This window comes from Diceros bicornis, chromosome 2 (genome assembly GCF_020826845.1).
Source record: "Diceros bicornis minor isolate mBicDic1 chromosome 2, mDicBic1.mat.cur, whole genome shotgun sequence".
NCBI lineage: Eukaryota > Metazoa > Chordata > Mammalia > Perissodactyla > Rhinocerotidae > Diceros > Diceros bicornis.
In genome coordinates, this window is record NC_080741.1 from 61,942,727 (window position 1) to 61,956,959 (window position 14,233).

At 43.7% G+C, this 14,233-nt stretch overlaps 1 protein-coding gene across 4 annotated transcripts in view; it reads right to left on the minus strand.

Annotated features, from left to right (window-relative positions):
• Positions 1–14,233, minus strand: part of CADPS (calcium dependent secretion activator) — a 436,212-nt gene that overhangs the window by 176,848 nt on the left and 245,131 nt on the right. For all 4 annotated transcript variants that reach the window (XM_058562346.1, XM_058562336.1, XM_058562329.1 and 1 more), the window contains exon 7: positions 6,467–6,578. In XM_058562346.1, coding sequence (XP_058418329.1) covers positions 6,467–6,578 — 112 coding nt within the window. The remainder of the gene's footprint in view (positions 1–6,466; positions 6,579–14,233) is intronic.

Sequence of the window (14,233 nt, forward strand, 5' to 3'; positions counted from 1 at the left end):
ATCTTAACACACAGCACCCAACTTTGTCCTAATATGGAAGGAAGCACACACAGCTCGAAGAAAGATCAGCTCTTAGAAAATGCCTTTTACCAGTGTGCTTCTGAGATGGCACTCTGATTTGGGTCTTCTGCCTCAGTTTGCATTGTCTCAGATGCTATAAGTGAAGCAAGAAGTGGATCCACTTTTTCATTTTGTGATGAAAAAGTTCTCGGGAGCCACATGGGATCTGGGAAACGTGCACTTGGGGAGAAGTGAAATATTTGGGAAATCCCTTAAACTAAAGGAACATGAACTAAATATAAGCACAACAAAAGCTGGGCTTGCTAAGATCTGCTTCTGTGATGGCAGCGTGCCCTGGTTTGTTGCATGTTGTTTGGGCTCTGTTTTCAAAGCGTCTATTTTCTCCAGGTGCAGGGAAGTCAGGCTCCTTTCCTGGGCTTCTTTCACCTCTGGAGGGGACCGGAGGGGCTCAGCGTCTCAGGAGTGGACACACTGGCCTTCCAGATGCTGCGTCAGCCTCACTGCCATCAAGCAAACTTGGCCCGTGCTTGGAGGGTAGAAGCATATGGCTTCCTGTGTGATTGTGGAACAAGAGCTCTGAGAAGAGCAGGAAACATGGCAGAAAAAAATCAGCCCACGTTGAAGTGCCTCGCTTGTGCTGATTTTCTTCTGGTTCTTGGCCTGACCCTCTTTTTTCCACTAAATTCTCTCTCTTCAATGAAAGAAAATTTATATATCCTTGCTAAACACAAAATCTGAGTCTTCTCAAGGTCTAATAACACGATTAAAATACAAGAAGGCCTGATTTTTCAGACCGGAGGCTACCAAAAAGTTTTTGATTATGCCCTTCAGTAAAATATTTTTGAGCAATTAGCCAAATATCTGTAACTATATCACTATCAATATAAAAATATATCAATATAAATATTTATATAAATACATTAATATATATCCATATATATTTTACATTATATATTTTTACTTTGTATTAATATATTACATAATTACATATATCACAAAACATACACAAATATAGAAGTTTTAAAAAGATGGGCTAAAGATAAAAAATGATATTTTTAACTATCTTGCTAATTATAGTGGCTTTGAACTATTATTAGCTATATTTTAAGGTACCATACATATTTAGGACAAGGCTCATTGTTAATGATACGGAATGTAAATCCATAGTTTAACAGTCTCATAAATAATTTCATAAAGTCTTCACTGACATGTCATCCTATCCGATTATGTGGACATTGTTTTTATCTCGAGATGTAGATGACAGAATAGCTAGCTGCTGTCAGTTCCACGGTTTTCATCTGGTTTGCCAGGCTTGCAACACCAGTATTACCTTCAAATCATAGCTCTTCTGTAATAACTTTTTTAGGCCATTTGTTCAATTTAGTTAAAATTCTATCATAAAATGTATAAATTCACTTAACCGGCACTAGAGAACTACAATTTGCTGAGGACGCCATAAGTAAATGAGCAAGTCTGGGTGCCATGGGGGTCGTGCAGACTTCTCTCTTCCCTCAAGAGAACACCTGTCCAATATGTCACCCACGTTATGTTCCACATCTGAGACCCCAGCCTTTGGGAGACGGAGAGGAGGAGCCTGCTGATCCCCGTGTAGCTGACCTTCTCTCCTGGGGTAGTGTGGCCTGAGGGGTGAAGCGGGGGTGATGTGCTGGGAAGTAAGTGGGGGAGGGACTGGTAGGAGAAACCCCGGCCAGGGCCAGAACAGCAGCAGGCAAGGCCCTGAGCCTCCTTCTGCTCCTGCCTGTTTGGCAAAATCAAAGCAGGAGCAGTGCTCTGGGCACCCGGAGCTCGTTAACAGGCCTTCCGCCATATGGATTCTGGGCGCGTTTCCCACTGGCAATATGGTGTCCATTCGCTAACGCGAATGGCCACAGCTCAATACTGGCCACTCCACAAAGACTTGTTCCCACGTGGGCACTCCCTGGGGAGACCTCTCGAGAGTGGATGGAGAGACGAGGTCACCGCAGTTCTCCTCCATCTTCATCTCCACCCTGCCATGCGCCCAATGGGCCGACGACTCCTTTGTATGTGTCAGCCCTGCTGAATTATTAGGGTCCTTCTGGGTGCACATGAGCCCTGAACAGTCCAGACACCTCATCTGGACATTCCAGGCTGCTAATCAAGCACTTCGTCATCTCAGCCCAGGCCCATGTGGTCTGTGCTTTGATGTGGTGATGCTGATGCGGGAACACAACCCACTCCATGCAGCAGGCTGCTTGCCAGCCAGCCCCAGCTTCTCTGAGTTACCTGCGCATGCAGGCAGGTCCTCGTGGGGGACTGCTTTACCTTGAGCCTTTACCTGGCTGATCCCTTGCAACACTTAGCCTATATATCTCTCCCTACCTCTGTATTCCCTAGGGGAAGACGTCCCTGCCCCTCAAACTCGGGTTATGTCCCCTTGCTCTGTGACTCCCAGGTGTCTTTCTCTAGCAGAGTACTTATCGCACTGCACTATAATTTCTGGTGTTATGTCTATATCCCTTAAGTTTTGTGAGGTTAAGGATTTTTGCCTGTCATTACTCCTGTTTGCTCTGTGCATTGGACAAATGACCACACACAGCGGGCCCACAATCATATTCAATAAATGAGTTTGATAATATTGCGGTGTTGGCAAGCGTGTGGGGAAATAGTCACTTTTTTATGCCTTTTATGGAAGTATAAAGTGGTGTATACTCTTTAGGAGACAATTTGGTGTCTCTCAGTATTGAAATTTCATGCAGCAAAATATTTTTTTGAAATTTATCCTATACGTATACACACATATGTGCAAAGAAATAAACCAAGTTATTCATTGAAGCATCGTTTATACAGCCAAAGACTGGAAACAATCTAAATAAATTATGATACATCTACACAACGGAATACTATGCAGCTATGAAAACAGGAGGGAACTCAGTATGGGCTGATATGGACTAATTTCCAAATCTACGGATATTTCGAGCAAAGTGCAAAGCAGTACATATACAGTAACTTCCACTTGTACTTGCTTTCTTTTTTTTTAAGAGGGATATATACACGTATGCTTGTATATGCTATGCCTGTTCATGTATAGAATAGTTTGGGAAAAATATACAATAAACCGAAAACAACACCCTTGGAAAGGATATTAGGGTGGGGTGGGAGGGATCATTAGTTTTCACTATATATCTATTTTAATTTTTTTTTACAATATGTATGAATTATTCTTTTAGTTCAAAAGGTTAATAAAAATGAAACATAACAAAAATGGAACAAACTAAATATTATTCAATGAATGAACATAGCACTGGGATTTTGAATGTTGTTGTGCCCTGCTAAGCTTGGGAAGAATTAGCACATAGAAACACTCTCTGGAGGGGTCCAAGGAATCGCCTTGCTTTTAAGTGTTAAGTTCAGGACATGAACACGAGGCTGAGGTAGTGAATGAAGGAGCACCTTTCTCACCCAGCTGTGGCCTGTGGAGGAACTGCCAGCAGAGGGCGCCCCAGCCAGCACACAGGCCAGGCAGGTGAGCTCCACTGCAATTGGTGGAAAGTTTCTCTGGCAGGAAAGATGTGTCAAGTAGTATCTAGGGAGTGTATAATGGGGCTGGAGGACAGAGTGATTTATTGAGAAATGAATGACTGTGGCAAACTCATGGCGTTCACCACCGCAGCAGAGTGGAGGGTTTTATTTCTGCCTGGGGACAATGTGGTGTAGCGGAAAGAGCCGTGGAGCTGAGGCCACATGGCTCCTGGCAAGGTAGTTCCCTGCTCTGGGTCCCAGCGTGCTCCTCGGTACAGGAAGAGTCATAACTCTGCCTCATGCCTCATGAGGGTTCTGGTGCAGAATCAGTGAGGGGCTGCACAGAAAGTCTTCTGGACAGTGGGCTGGCCAATGGGAAATGTACACAATGCATGGGCCCCAGCTAACTGGGTGGCTCCGGGGAAGTGTCCTGCCTCCCAGAGAAATCAGTTTTCTCATCTACAAAATGAAAGGGTTTGACTCTCCCAGTGCTTTTAACTTTTCTGAATGGAAACAGCTTTGAGAAGCTGGTGAATGCTTTGGACTAGTGAGTCCAGAAAAATGCATATTCTCCTCTCCCTCAACATTTGCAAACAATTTCAAGGGGCTCCTGGGTCCCATGGAGCCCTCTGTGGACTCAGGTTTCTGGGCTTGTCTCTTCTAACCACTAATATCCTAGGTCTCCGAGACTTGCATGATTCTTGACACGATTCTTCACGGAAAAGAAAAGTTTGAAGAAAAATAAAAGGCAGGCTACTTCCCCACTCTGTGTGTGTCTCTCTTTCCCCAGGGACAGAAATGAATTCTTGTCATTTCTCAAAGAAAACAGCTCACTCTCTTCTTTTCTTTCATGACCCTGCTTTTTGGGGGGGCACTCTTTTTGCTACTAGCCTTGTTTACATTTTGTTTTACTTCCATCTGTGGTCTAGGTCTTGGTAATATGATTCCAGGTCAGTTCTAAAGATGAAAGCCAGGTTAAGGAAGTGAAAAAACAAAGGAAGAAAATAGAAAGCATGGTTAATGCATTCTTGCTGACATTGTTAGGTGTGTGTGCCTGTGTGCTTGTCTTGGAGTGTTCTCTTTTTTCTTTAGATGATGTACCAGAGGCTCAGAGAGGTTAAATGTCTTGGCTAAGGTCACACAGGTTTTGGAAAGGATTATGCATTCAATCAGTATGAAATGAAATTTATTGAGTCTACATGCTGGGCTCTTGGGATAGGGTGGTGAACAAACTAGTTTAGGTTTCCATCACCATGGAGCTTTTACAGTCCAGTGGAGGAGCCAAAAGCCACAATTTCTGTAAATTCCTCTCTCACTCATTGATGATAAGTTCAGTGGATGACATGAGCAGGGGGCTGAGGTAGCGAATGAAGGAGGATAGGCAGTCAGGAAAGGGCACTCAAAGGAGGAGGTGGCATTTATACAAGAAGGAGGTAGCCTTTCAAAGAGTTGGATGGTGGGGAGAGTGTTCCAGGCAGAGAGAAAGTCCCCTGAGGTGGGAAAGAATGTGGTTTATTTGAGGAACTGAAATTTGGCCAACGATGCTGGGGCACAGTAGATGAGGGGAAAGGTGGCCGCAAATGGGCTGAGCAGAAGCCAGGTCACATGAGTCTTTGTAGGCTGTGCTACAGAGTTCAGATTGAATTAAAAGCAGTGTGGAGCAACAGAAGCATTTTAAGCTAGTGAGTGACAAATCCCATTTATGTTCTGAAAATCACAGCTGTTTGGTGCAGAGTCAATAGCTGAGAGGCAAGAAGAAATGTCTTTATTATCTCAGTGGTCCTCACAGGGATGGGTACCACCCCTCAGGATGTTTCAAATATTTGGGGGACATTTTTGGTTGACAAAATAATTGGTGCTGGGCTCTGTTGGTGTTGGATGGGTGGGGCCCAGTGATGCTAAACATCCCACAATGAGTGAGATGAGCCTCCCCAATGAGGGATAGTCCTGCTGCATCCTACCTGACTTTTGAATATTCCCACGGGATATAATCGGAGGTGGAAAAACCTGTTTATAATTAACTGAGTCAAGATCCTAAATCTGTTTTACACACACACTCAAAGTATTTTTGGTACTTTTCCAGGGAAATAAAGGGAACTTTGTTACCCACACTTGTTTACTGATTCAAGAAATGAGTTTACTGATACTCAGGCTTTTGAGGCACCAACCTCCAGGGCAGATTTCGTAGCTGTCACCTTCATGGTGATTCTCCATATGGGGGGGCAAGCAAAGCATTCCTTCTTAGGTCTTCCAGGGCAGTCATGTCTGAATCTTTACATTCTGAAATTATCTTATTAAATTTCCTTTTATTTCTCCTTTATGTTATGTCATTGTGTTGATTTTAAAATTGTGAGGTGGGGAGCCGGCCCTGTGGCGTAGCGGTTAAGTGTGCGCACTCTGCTGCTGGTGGCCCGGGTTCGGATCCCGGGCGTGCACCGATGCACCGCTTGTCAGGCCATGCTGTGGCGGCGTCCCATATAAAGTGGAGGAAGATGGGCATGGATGTTAGCCCAGGGTCAGTCTTCCTCAGTAAAAAGAGGAGGATTGGCATGGATGTTAGCTCAGAGCTGATCTTCCTCATCCCAAAAAAAAAAAAAATTGCGAAGTGGGTCAGTTTGTTAATTTATCTAAGAATTTCACTTCAGGATAGTGAAGGGCATGACAAATCTTTGCTCTTAAAGGTGTTTGGGTCTGATGGTGTTGAGAATTCTTGCTCTATCTTCTGCAGAGTGCACTACTGTAGCCCAGATTTGAAGAGGGGAAACTGAGGCTTGGAGAGGTTGAGCGATAGGCCCAACATCACACAGTCAATGGGGAGTGGAGCCCAGGATTCAAACCTCAAAGCTGCACCTTTCAGCACTTTGCAATGCTGCCTCTTGGGACTGGGGATGCCCACTCTCTGCACCCCTTATAATGGATAATCCTTGTGATGGAATGAGCTTACCCGTCCGAGCTCCTTGTCCTCCAAGGCCAGGACACCTGTGCTCTCTGTGAACAGCTTCACCTTCACAGCAGGCAGCGCATGGGTTGTCGAGAAGTCACCCTGGGTGCCCCAGCTGCGGACGGAATCAGAGAGGTCAGTATGGAGACCTTCATCTTGACGATGCTAAACTCAGCTGCCTTCTTCCGCGGTCGGGTGAATGCAGGGTTAACCCGAGGCAGCGTTGGCTGTCACATTCCCCTCCTTTCCCCTCTAAAGCTGCCAGAGTGACAAAAAGTGTTAATTAACTTGTTAGGCAAAGGCAAGACAGATGCTCAGAAAGTTGCCACGGGTCTTCACAGAGCACTATAAGGAATCACTTGGAATTAGCATGAAATCAAGCTGGCGAGAACTTTCCCCCATGCACTTGCTATACCTGCAAACCATTTCCGGGTAACCACTAATATTTCCTTGCATCCTTTGAATCCCTAGCTCTTGGAAACCGCAGTTCTAGATTTTGAGATGGGGCTTCATTTGACCTCGAGCCAACACTTGACCTTAAAATGAGACCTCAGTAGCAGAGGGGAGGCAGGGAGATCCATTCTACCGGCATCCAAAGATGGGTTGAATAGAGGAATGGATGGAGCTCAGCCCTGTCAAAGAGGAGTGGATGGTAGAAGGACATGACATGGTAAATGCCCTTCCCCACTCACTGGTCTGTGGGAATCTGAGTCTTAGATCTCCTCAGAGGAGAGCCTGCCTTACCTAGCATGTAGGTAGAGTGCCAGGCTTGGCTGACAGAGCCCCTGATGGGCCCTTCAGATGTGGCCTTTTCATTCACTCATCATTATTCTTACAGAGCCATCTCCACCCTTTCTGTACCTGGAATCAGCATGATCTTCCTGAAGTGTCCACCGGATTGCGTTGAGTCCGCCCTAAACCCTTCTATGGCACCTGTTCCACTGCACTCAGGGTGTAATCCAGACCCCTTGGTATGGTCTCCCACTCATCCGCTCCAGTGTTATGGGCCTACTGATTGTGCCTCCTCAGGGCTGTTGTATGCACAGGTCCCTCTGTTGACTAGGCTTCTCCTCATCCTCCTCTCTACCCAGCTACCTCTTCAGGTACCGCTTTCCCAGAGAACATGTCCCTTGACCTCCCAGTCCAAATTTGTTTCCAGTGTTAAACTCTCTTGAACATGCTCTTTAATTTTCCATCCTAGCAATCATTGGATTTCTAATTATTGATTTGTATGATTGTTTAATAGCTGAATTGCCTAATATTCTGTGAGCTCCATGAGTGCAGGGAGTGTGTGTGTTTTGTTTATGTTGCATACCCAGTACTTAGCACAGTGCTTGGCACATAGAAGACACTTAATAAATATTTGTTGAATAAGCAAATGATGCCAAGTGTATGTTCTTTTATAGAACTGGGAAACAGGAATAGATATAATTTTGTATAGAGATATTTTCATTTTGCCTCCTATGGTTGCCAATTTCCATACTGTAAAATATTCATTGAAATATGATTTTTAATGACTCTATAATATTACACTTATGGAGGCATCATAATGTATTTAACTATTGTTCTACTGTGGAGATTGGGATGGACATTACTTTTTTACTTCATCTCTGATTATTTCCTTGGGATAGAGACCTAGATGGGAGATCATTTCTTCATTCATTTATCAACAAACATTATGGTGCTCTCACAATGTTGCAGGAACTGTGCTCATCAATGAACACTGTCCAGGCTTGGGACACCTGTTCTCAAAATGCTTTCTACCAAGGTAGCGAGTGCCCTCCCACATCTGGAAATGAGAGTGCAAATCATAGGGCTTCTTGCCTGCGTCAGTTGTCCCTATTTACTTTTTATAGTGGCTGATTTTCTCGTGTTGTTTTCATGGGCATTTCTTTGACTGATAGCAGCCTTGAATATTTCACTCTGTGTTCATTGGTTATTTGTATTTCTTCTTTTGTAAATGATGAAAGCCTGACTTCTAGTCTCACTGTTGCAGTCAAATAAATACTGTTAACTAAACTCAAAGACATGAGGAACGTAGAGAGAGTTGACAAAGAGCATCAGAACAATGAAGATGAGGGGAAGCCCAGATCCACGGGGATCTAAGTGCATGAAAATCGTTGAGGAAGCATAATAATCACAATAGAGCAAGGAAGAGGACATGCTTGGTCATGGAGATGAGGAAGATTCCTGCTGGGGACCAAAGAGTTCTGGAATGAGATGCTTTAACACTAAGCCACAAAGAGGCCTTGATCCCAGTGCCCTGGGGGTCCCCCACTCTGTATCCCCATGATACTGTCCTTGGGCCTAGTTGTAGGGATTTTTGGGCCTGCTCAGCAGGCACTAACCCAGTCTGCCCGAACACCTGCTGCTACCCAAGGATGCTCAGCTCACACAGTGTTCAATAGGACTCAAGACAGTGAGGCAGGGCAAGTTCCCTGAGACCCCATCAGCTGGAGGGAATTCAAGCTGCTGGAGGCTGTCCTGACAACCCCCATCCATTTGGACACTGAGTTGCTTTTCCTTTCCACCAGGCCTGCAGCTGTGCTTTTGACTTCCTACCATGACCCTTGGCTCAACTCAAGTTGTTAGGTCATCACTGAATCCCAACTTATGCATCAGATTTCAAAATGGTAACCTGGCCCAGTGGAGCAGGTGAAAAGAGAAAGTCTCCAGCCTAATCAGGACTGGCTATGTCATTTTCAGGGCTCAGTGCAAAATGAAAATGCGGAGCTCCTGGTTCAAAAGGCAGGAAAAAAGCGCCATTAAAGGAACTAACATATAAAGCACTTTCCTTTCTCTGAGTATTTCCTTGCTCTAATGCATGCTCCATGGCTCCATTGGACTTCACTTACAAACACAAGTTCAAATATAAAATTATTAAGAATTTCACAACGGCAACAGCAGAGCATTAAACCAAACGTAGGTCCCGACTGAGCGTGGGGCCTCTGCAGCTGCATGGGTCATAAGCACATGAATCAGGCTCTGAGTCCAACGCCACCCCAGTGTGTTCAGCCCGGACGGAGGATGCGCCACGCAGGGGAGGTTGGCTGCCACTGGTGTTGACATGAAACCTTTGCCCCTTGCTATAGTCATTGGACTCTGTGAAACCACTCCCAATTTCTTTTTGTCAAGGCTTCCTATTCTTAGGAGTTCCAAGGAAGTTTAATTATCAGCACCCTTCCCTGCCCCTCTCCTCTTTGGGAAAAAAGTCATGAAAATGTCCACTCTTTATCTTTTTCCAGCCGTGGAGAGACCTGTCTTTATAATAAAAACAGTTAATATTTATTCGAAGATTACTATGTGCAAGGCAGAAATTCCTATCTCAAATATGTTATACAGTCATACATGCATTTTATCTTTTTAAATAATCTTGACTGTCCTGTGAAATGCTTACAATTATCACCCCCATAGTTACAGATGAGGAAACTGAAGCTCAGAGGGGCTAGTAAGGTGTACGGCGTCACGCACAGGGAGTAAATGGCAGTTTGACTCCACAATCCAAACTCTTAACCACGCCACCATATTGCCTCCCTCACACGTTCCACCACCTCACTCCTCTGTGTCTTGATCCAGTTAACGTTAGTTACCTTTATAACTCAAAGGGAGAGTTCTGATTCAAGACTGATAGGACTCTAGGCTACTCCGGCTTCTCAGTTTGAATTTATTTCACATGTTCAATATATTTTGCAGAGTGCTACATACCCTACAGACAAATTACCCAGTGGAGGAAGCATCAAAAACCTTGGCCTTTTGGTGGGGCTGCATATCGATAAATAAATCTATTTCTCACTGTTTTATTCTTCTCTGCTCATTTCTTTTCCTTTGTATTGACTGTGGCTATTAAGATGAATACCTCTTCTTAAAAGTCTCCCAGAACTGAAATAAAATTGCACTTTGATTTGAGAAGACCAGAAGTTGATAATATTTGTTGCAAGCAGCAGTCAAGGTTAACTAACTTATCTCTGAACACAAGACAGATATAGTAAAGTGGGTGAGGTGTCCCTCTTCTGTGATCCCATCATATCTACCACTGTACTCACACTGTACAGCTATCTCACAAAAACGCTAAAAATAGTCACCAATTCTCAAGTGCTATGGTTTGCCAGGCCCTGGGCTAAGTGCTTTTCATGGATTATCTCATTTAATCCTTCAACAGCTCTATGAGGTATATTCTATTATCCCCACTGTATAAATGGAGAAGCTAGGACTCGTAGAGGTTAAGTAACTGGGGCAGGGTTTCAGGCTCTCACAGAGGTGGGCTTCAAACTCAAGTTTCTGACCCCAAAACCCGTGCATTAAACCACAGAGCTTTACTGCTTTTCAATAACTTATAACACAGTATTATAGTGTGGTTTGACAATTATCTGTGTGTGTATCTGGTTCTCTTTCTAGATGGTGAAAACTTTGGGGGCAGGGAGCATAGCATAATTTTAAAAAAACTTCTCCTGGACCCAGCCCAGGGCCTGACACACAATAAGTATTTCTTTAATGACTAGGAAGAAGTGACAAATTCAGAATAAACATGTCACCAAATTCAGGCGATTGTGGAGAGATGTGACACATGAGATAACCAAGGATGTGACTGCCTCTTTTGAGCCAAACAGAGGGCTTTATCTCCTTGAGAATTAAATGTTTTTTAGGAGCACATCAATTCTCTAAAGGGCACACAGTAGCTGGCAGCATGTGGCGGAGACCCAGCATACACAGCAACAAAGACAGCACTCTGAAGAGCAAGGCATAGGTCCTTGAGGGTCAAGGAGTAGTTAGCTCATGAGGCCAGGGGCTGGAGGCAACGTGGATGCCACCAGTCTAATGCTGGAAAGTGCCACCATGTTATAAAATGAACTTTTATTATTACTTTTGGTCTTTTCAGCCATAAGCACACACACACAGACTATGAAAATGTAGTCACCCACAGTAGTACCTCCTAATATGAAGGAACATGTATCGAGACACCTGTGTCCATGCCAAGCCAAATACCTTTTGCAGGAAGGTGGGCAATAAATAGCTGCACAAGCAGCTGACTGACCTACATGCGCTATGTGGCGTTGGATGAAGCTGTGACTTCCACTGCTTAGGAATCATACCTCTTAACCACGTGCCTGGGCCAAGTTTGGCCAACTGCCAAGCTAAGAAAAGTTTTTACATTTTTAAATGGCTGAAACTAATCAAAAGGAGAATAATATGTTGTGACACATGAAAATTATATGAAATTCAAATTTCAATGGCCATCAATAAAGTTTTATTAAGACACAGCTACGCTATATGTTTACACATCACCTATGCTACTTTTGCACTTCAAAGGCAGAGTTGAGTAGTTATGACAGAGACCACATGGCCAGCAAGCCTAAATTATTTACTTTCTGGTCCTTTACAGACAAAGTTTACTGACCTGTGCTCTACTCAGTTATATTGCCAGCTCAGTCTAATGGGAATACTTTTATTTTCATTAGCAGATTAGAAGTATGCTCACCCGAGCACATCCACACAGATGAACCGCAAACATGCATTTACAAGGACAGCTCACCCCATCGTGATCCAATTTGCTGCCCTAAATTCTTCATGGAGCTCTTGCCAGCACTCTTGGTGTATTGGAAAATTTGGGATGGTGTATCATAGCATTTCAGACACGTGGTGCCCAAATGCTGCTTCCAGATCCACTTGAGCTGGCTGGCTCATTTAGTCACACTACATCATTATTAATATCAAATAATAAACATGAGTAGCAGATAATTCATATTTTGGGGGGGTGGAGATGACTTTTAACGTCACAGCACATTATTTCTCCAAATCTATTCCACAGTGCCACTGCTTTGATGGTGAACACTTTGATCTGGGGGAGAAAAGAAGGGAGAGGTATACACACTTGGATGGAGGGAAGGAGAAATCTACGGGCAAAGCAACCTTCTACTGTGTGTTTGGAGAGCATCTGCTTCATCGCAGTCACATCTCTGTTTACCATTTAAAGCCTCTTATTTGCGGAAGCCTCCCCAGACCATATGTTATCAACAAATGTTGCTAATCAAATACACACAGTAATTTTCATTAGAATTTCCCCCACCCCTCTCATGAACAAAAAACATTTGCCACAAAGGGAATATACCTCCCAAAATGACAGTAAACATCCGCTGCAAATCTTTGACAACAGAGTGATATTTACGAATGCATATGTGAATAAGCCAAGAACACATCCACTTTAGGCAAGTAAAGACCCTTGGAGAATTGGATTTTGTGCAGGTTGGTGTTGGGGGATGATGTCATTAGTTGCCATGGTGATGCTCAGCATAAGGCCAAAATTCACGCCACGGAGATTGGATTTGCATTTATTCAAGGTATACGGCTCATGTGAGCTGGGTGTCAAATTGGTGTGGTTCATAAAATTAACTGTGAGCTTTAACAAGGGAGAAGTGTCATTTCAGGGAATGAAAGTGCCTTGGTCCCGTTGCTAAGAGGGAAAGTTAATAATTGCCTGGAGACAACTGCATTAAAATCTTTTGGTCTGCATTTCAGGTAGACTGCATGATACTGTACACCAAGCCAATCAATGGTGCCATCACAGTGTGTTTCCTGCAAACTAATTGATAGGATGCAATTGGGGCCTTTAATGTACTAGAAAAGCTAAACTACCTCTTATCTAAATAAATGAGGCGCTTGCTTTATAGAAATTGGGTTGTCTGGGAGGCAGAGAGATGAAGGCTCCGATTCACTCACTTGACATTTCCACGGAATGTCTCCTCTCCAGGAATCTGAAATCAAATGTGTCCAAACCTCAGCTTTAACTTGCTTCCCTCACGTCTGCTCCTCTAAGGCTTCCCCAGCATAGTCAAAGGAACTGCCAGCCACCTGGACATCGTTTTCGTTTTCTTCTCTTCACCCCATGTCCACTTCATCAGCAGATCTTTCAAACCTCCTACATACATCATGAATTGCTATGAAGTGAAATAAGTCAGAAAGGGGAGGTGGGAAGCGCCAGGAAGAGGGTAGGTGGATTATTTAAATAGAGTGGCCAGTTAAAACTTTACCAGGAAGCAATTATCACCTGTATTTCTTTTTTTTGTTTTTCTGTTTGTTTCCTCCTGCTGGAATGCAAACTCCACAAGGGCAGAGATCTATGTCTATTTCCTTCCCCTATGTCTAGGGATTGCTATATCGCCAGCACCTAATGCAGTGCTGGCACACGGGGCACGCTCACAAGTATACACGTGGAGATGAGATTTGAGTTGCAAGTGAAATTTAACAATGTTTGATTATCACAGACTTACATTCTTTGGTATGGTTAAAGAGGAAGTGCAGGAAAATTCTATCCTATAAACTTCATAAGGGCAGGAACCAAGTCCATCTTGCTCACTGTTGCATTCCAATGTTTAGCTCAGTGCCCAGAGCAGAGGAAACATTCAATAAATGCCTGTTGAATGAAGCCCGGAGGGAATAAAATATATAACACTTCATTCAAATACAGGAGATCTGTGTATCAATTCTTATTTTCTCATTAGCTATGTGACTTTGGACAAGCCACTGGCAGAGTCTCAGTTTCCTTACCTGTATAATGGGGGACGGCGGCTAATAGTTTTTTGTCCTAAAGACAAGATTCTGGGTATTTGATTTCTAGCATTTCCTTTCGATTACTTCTTAGAATTTCCATCTCTCTGCTTATATTACCCATCTATTCTTGCATGTTGTCCACTTTTGTTTCCATTGGAGACCTTAGCATATTAATCATAGTTTGAAATTCCCAATCTGATAATTCCAATAGCTCTGCCATATCTG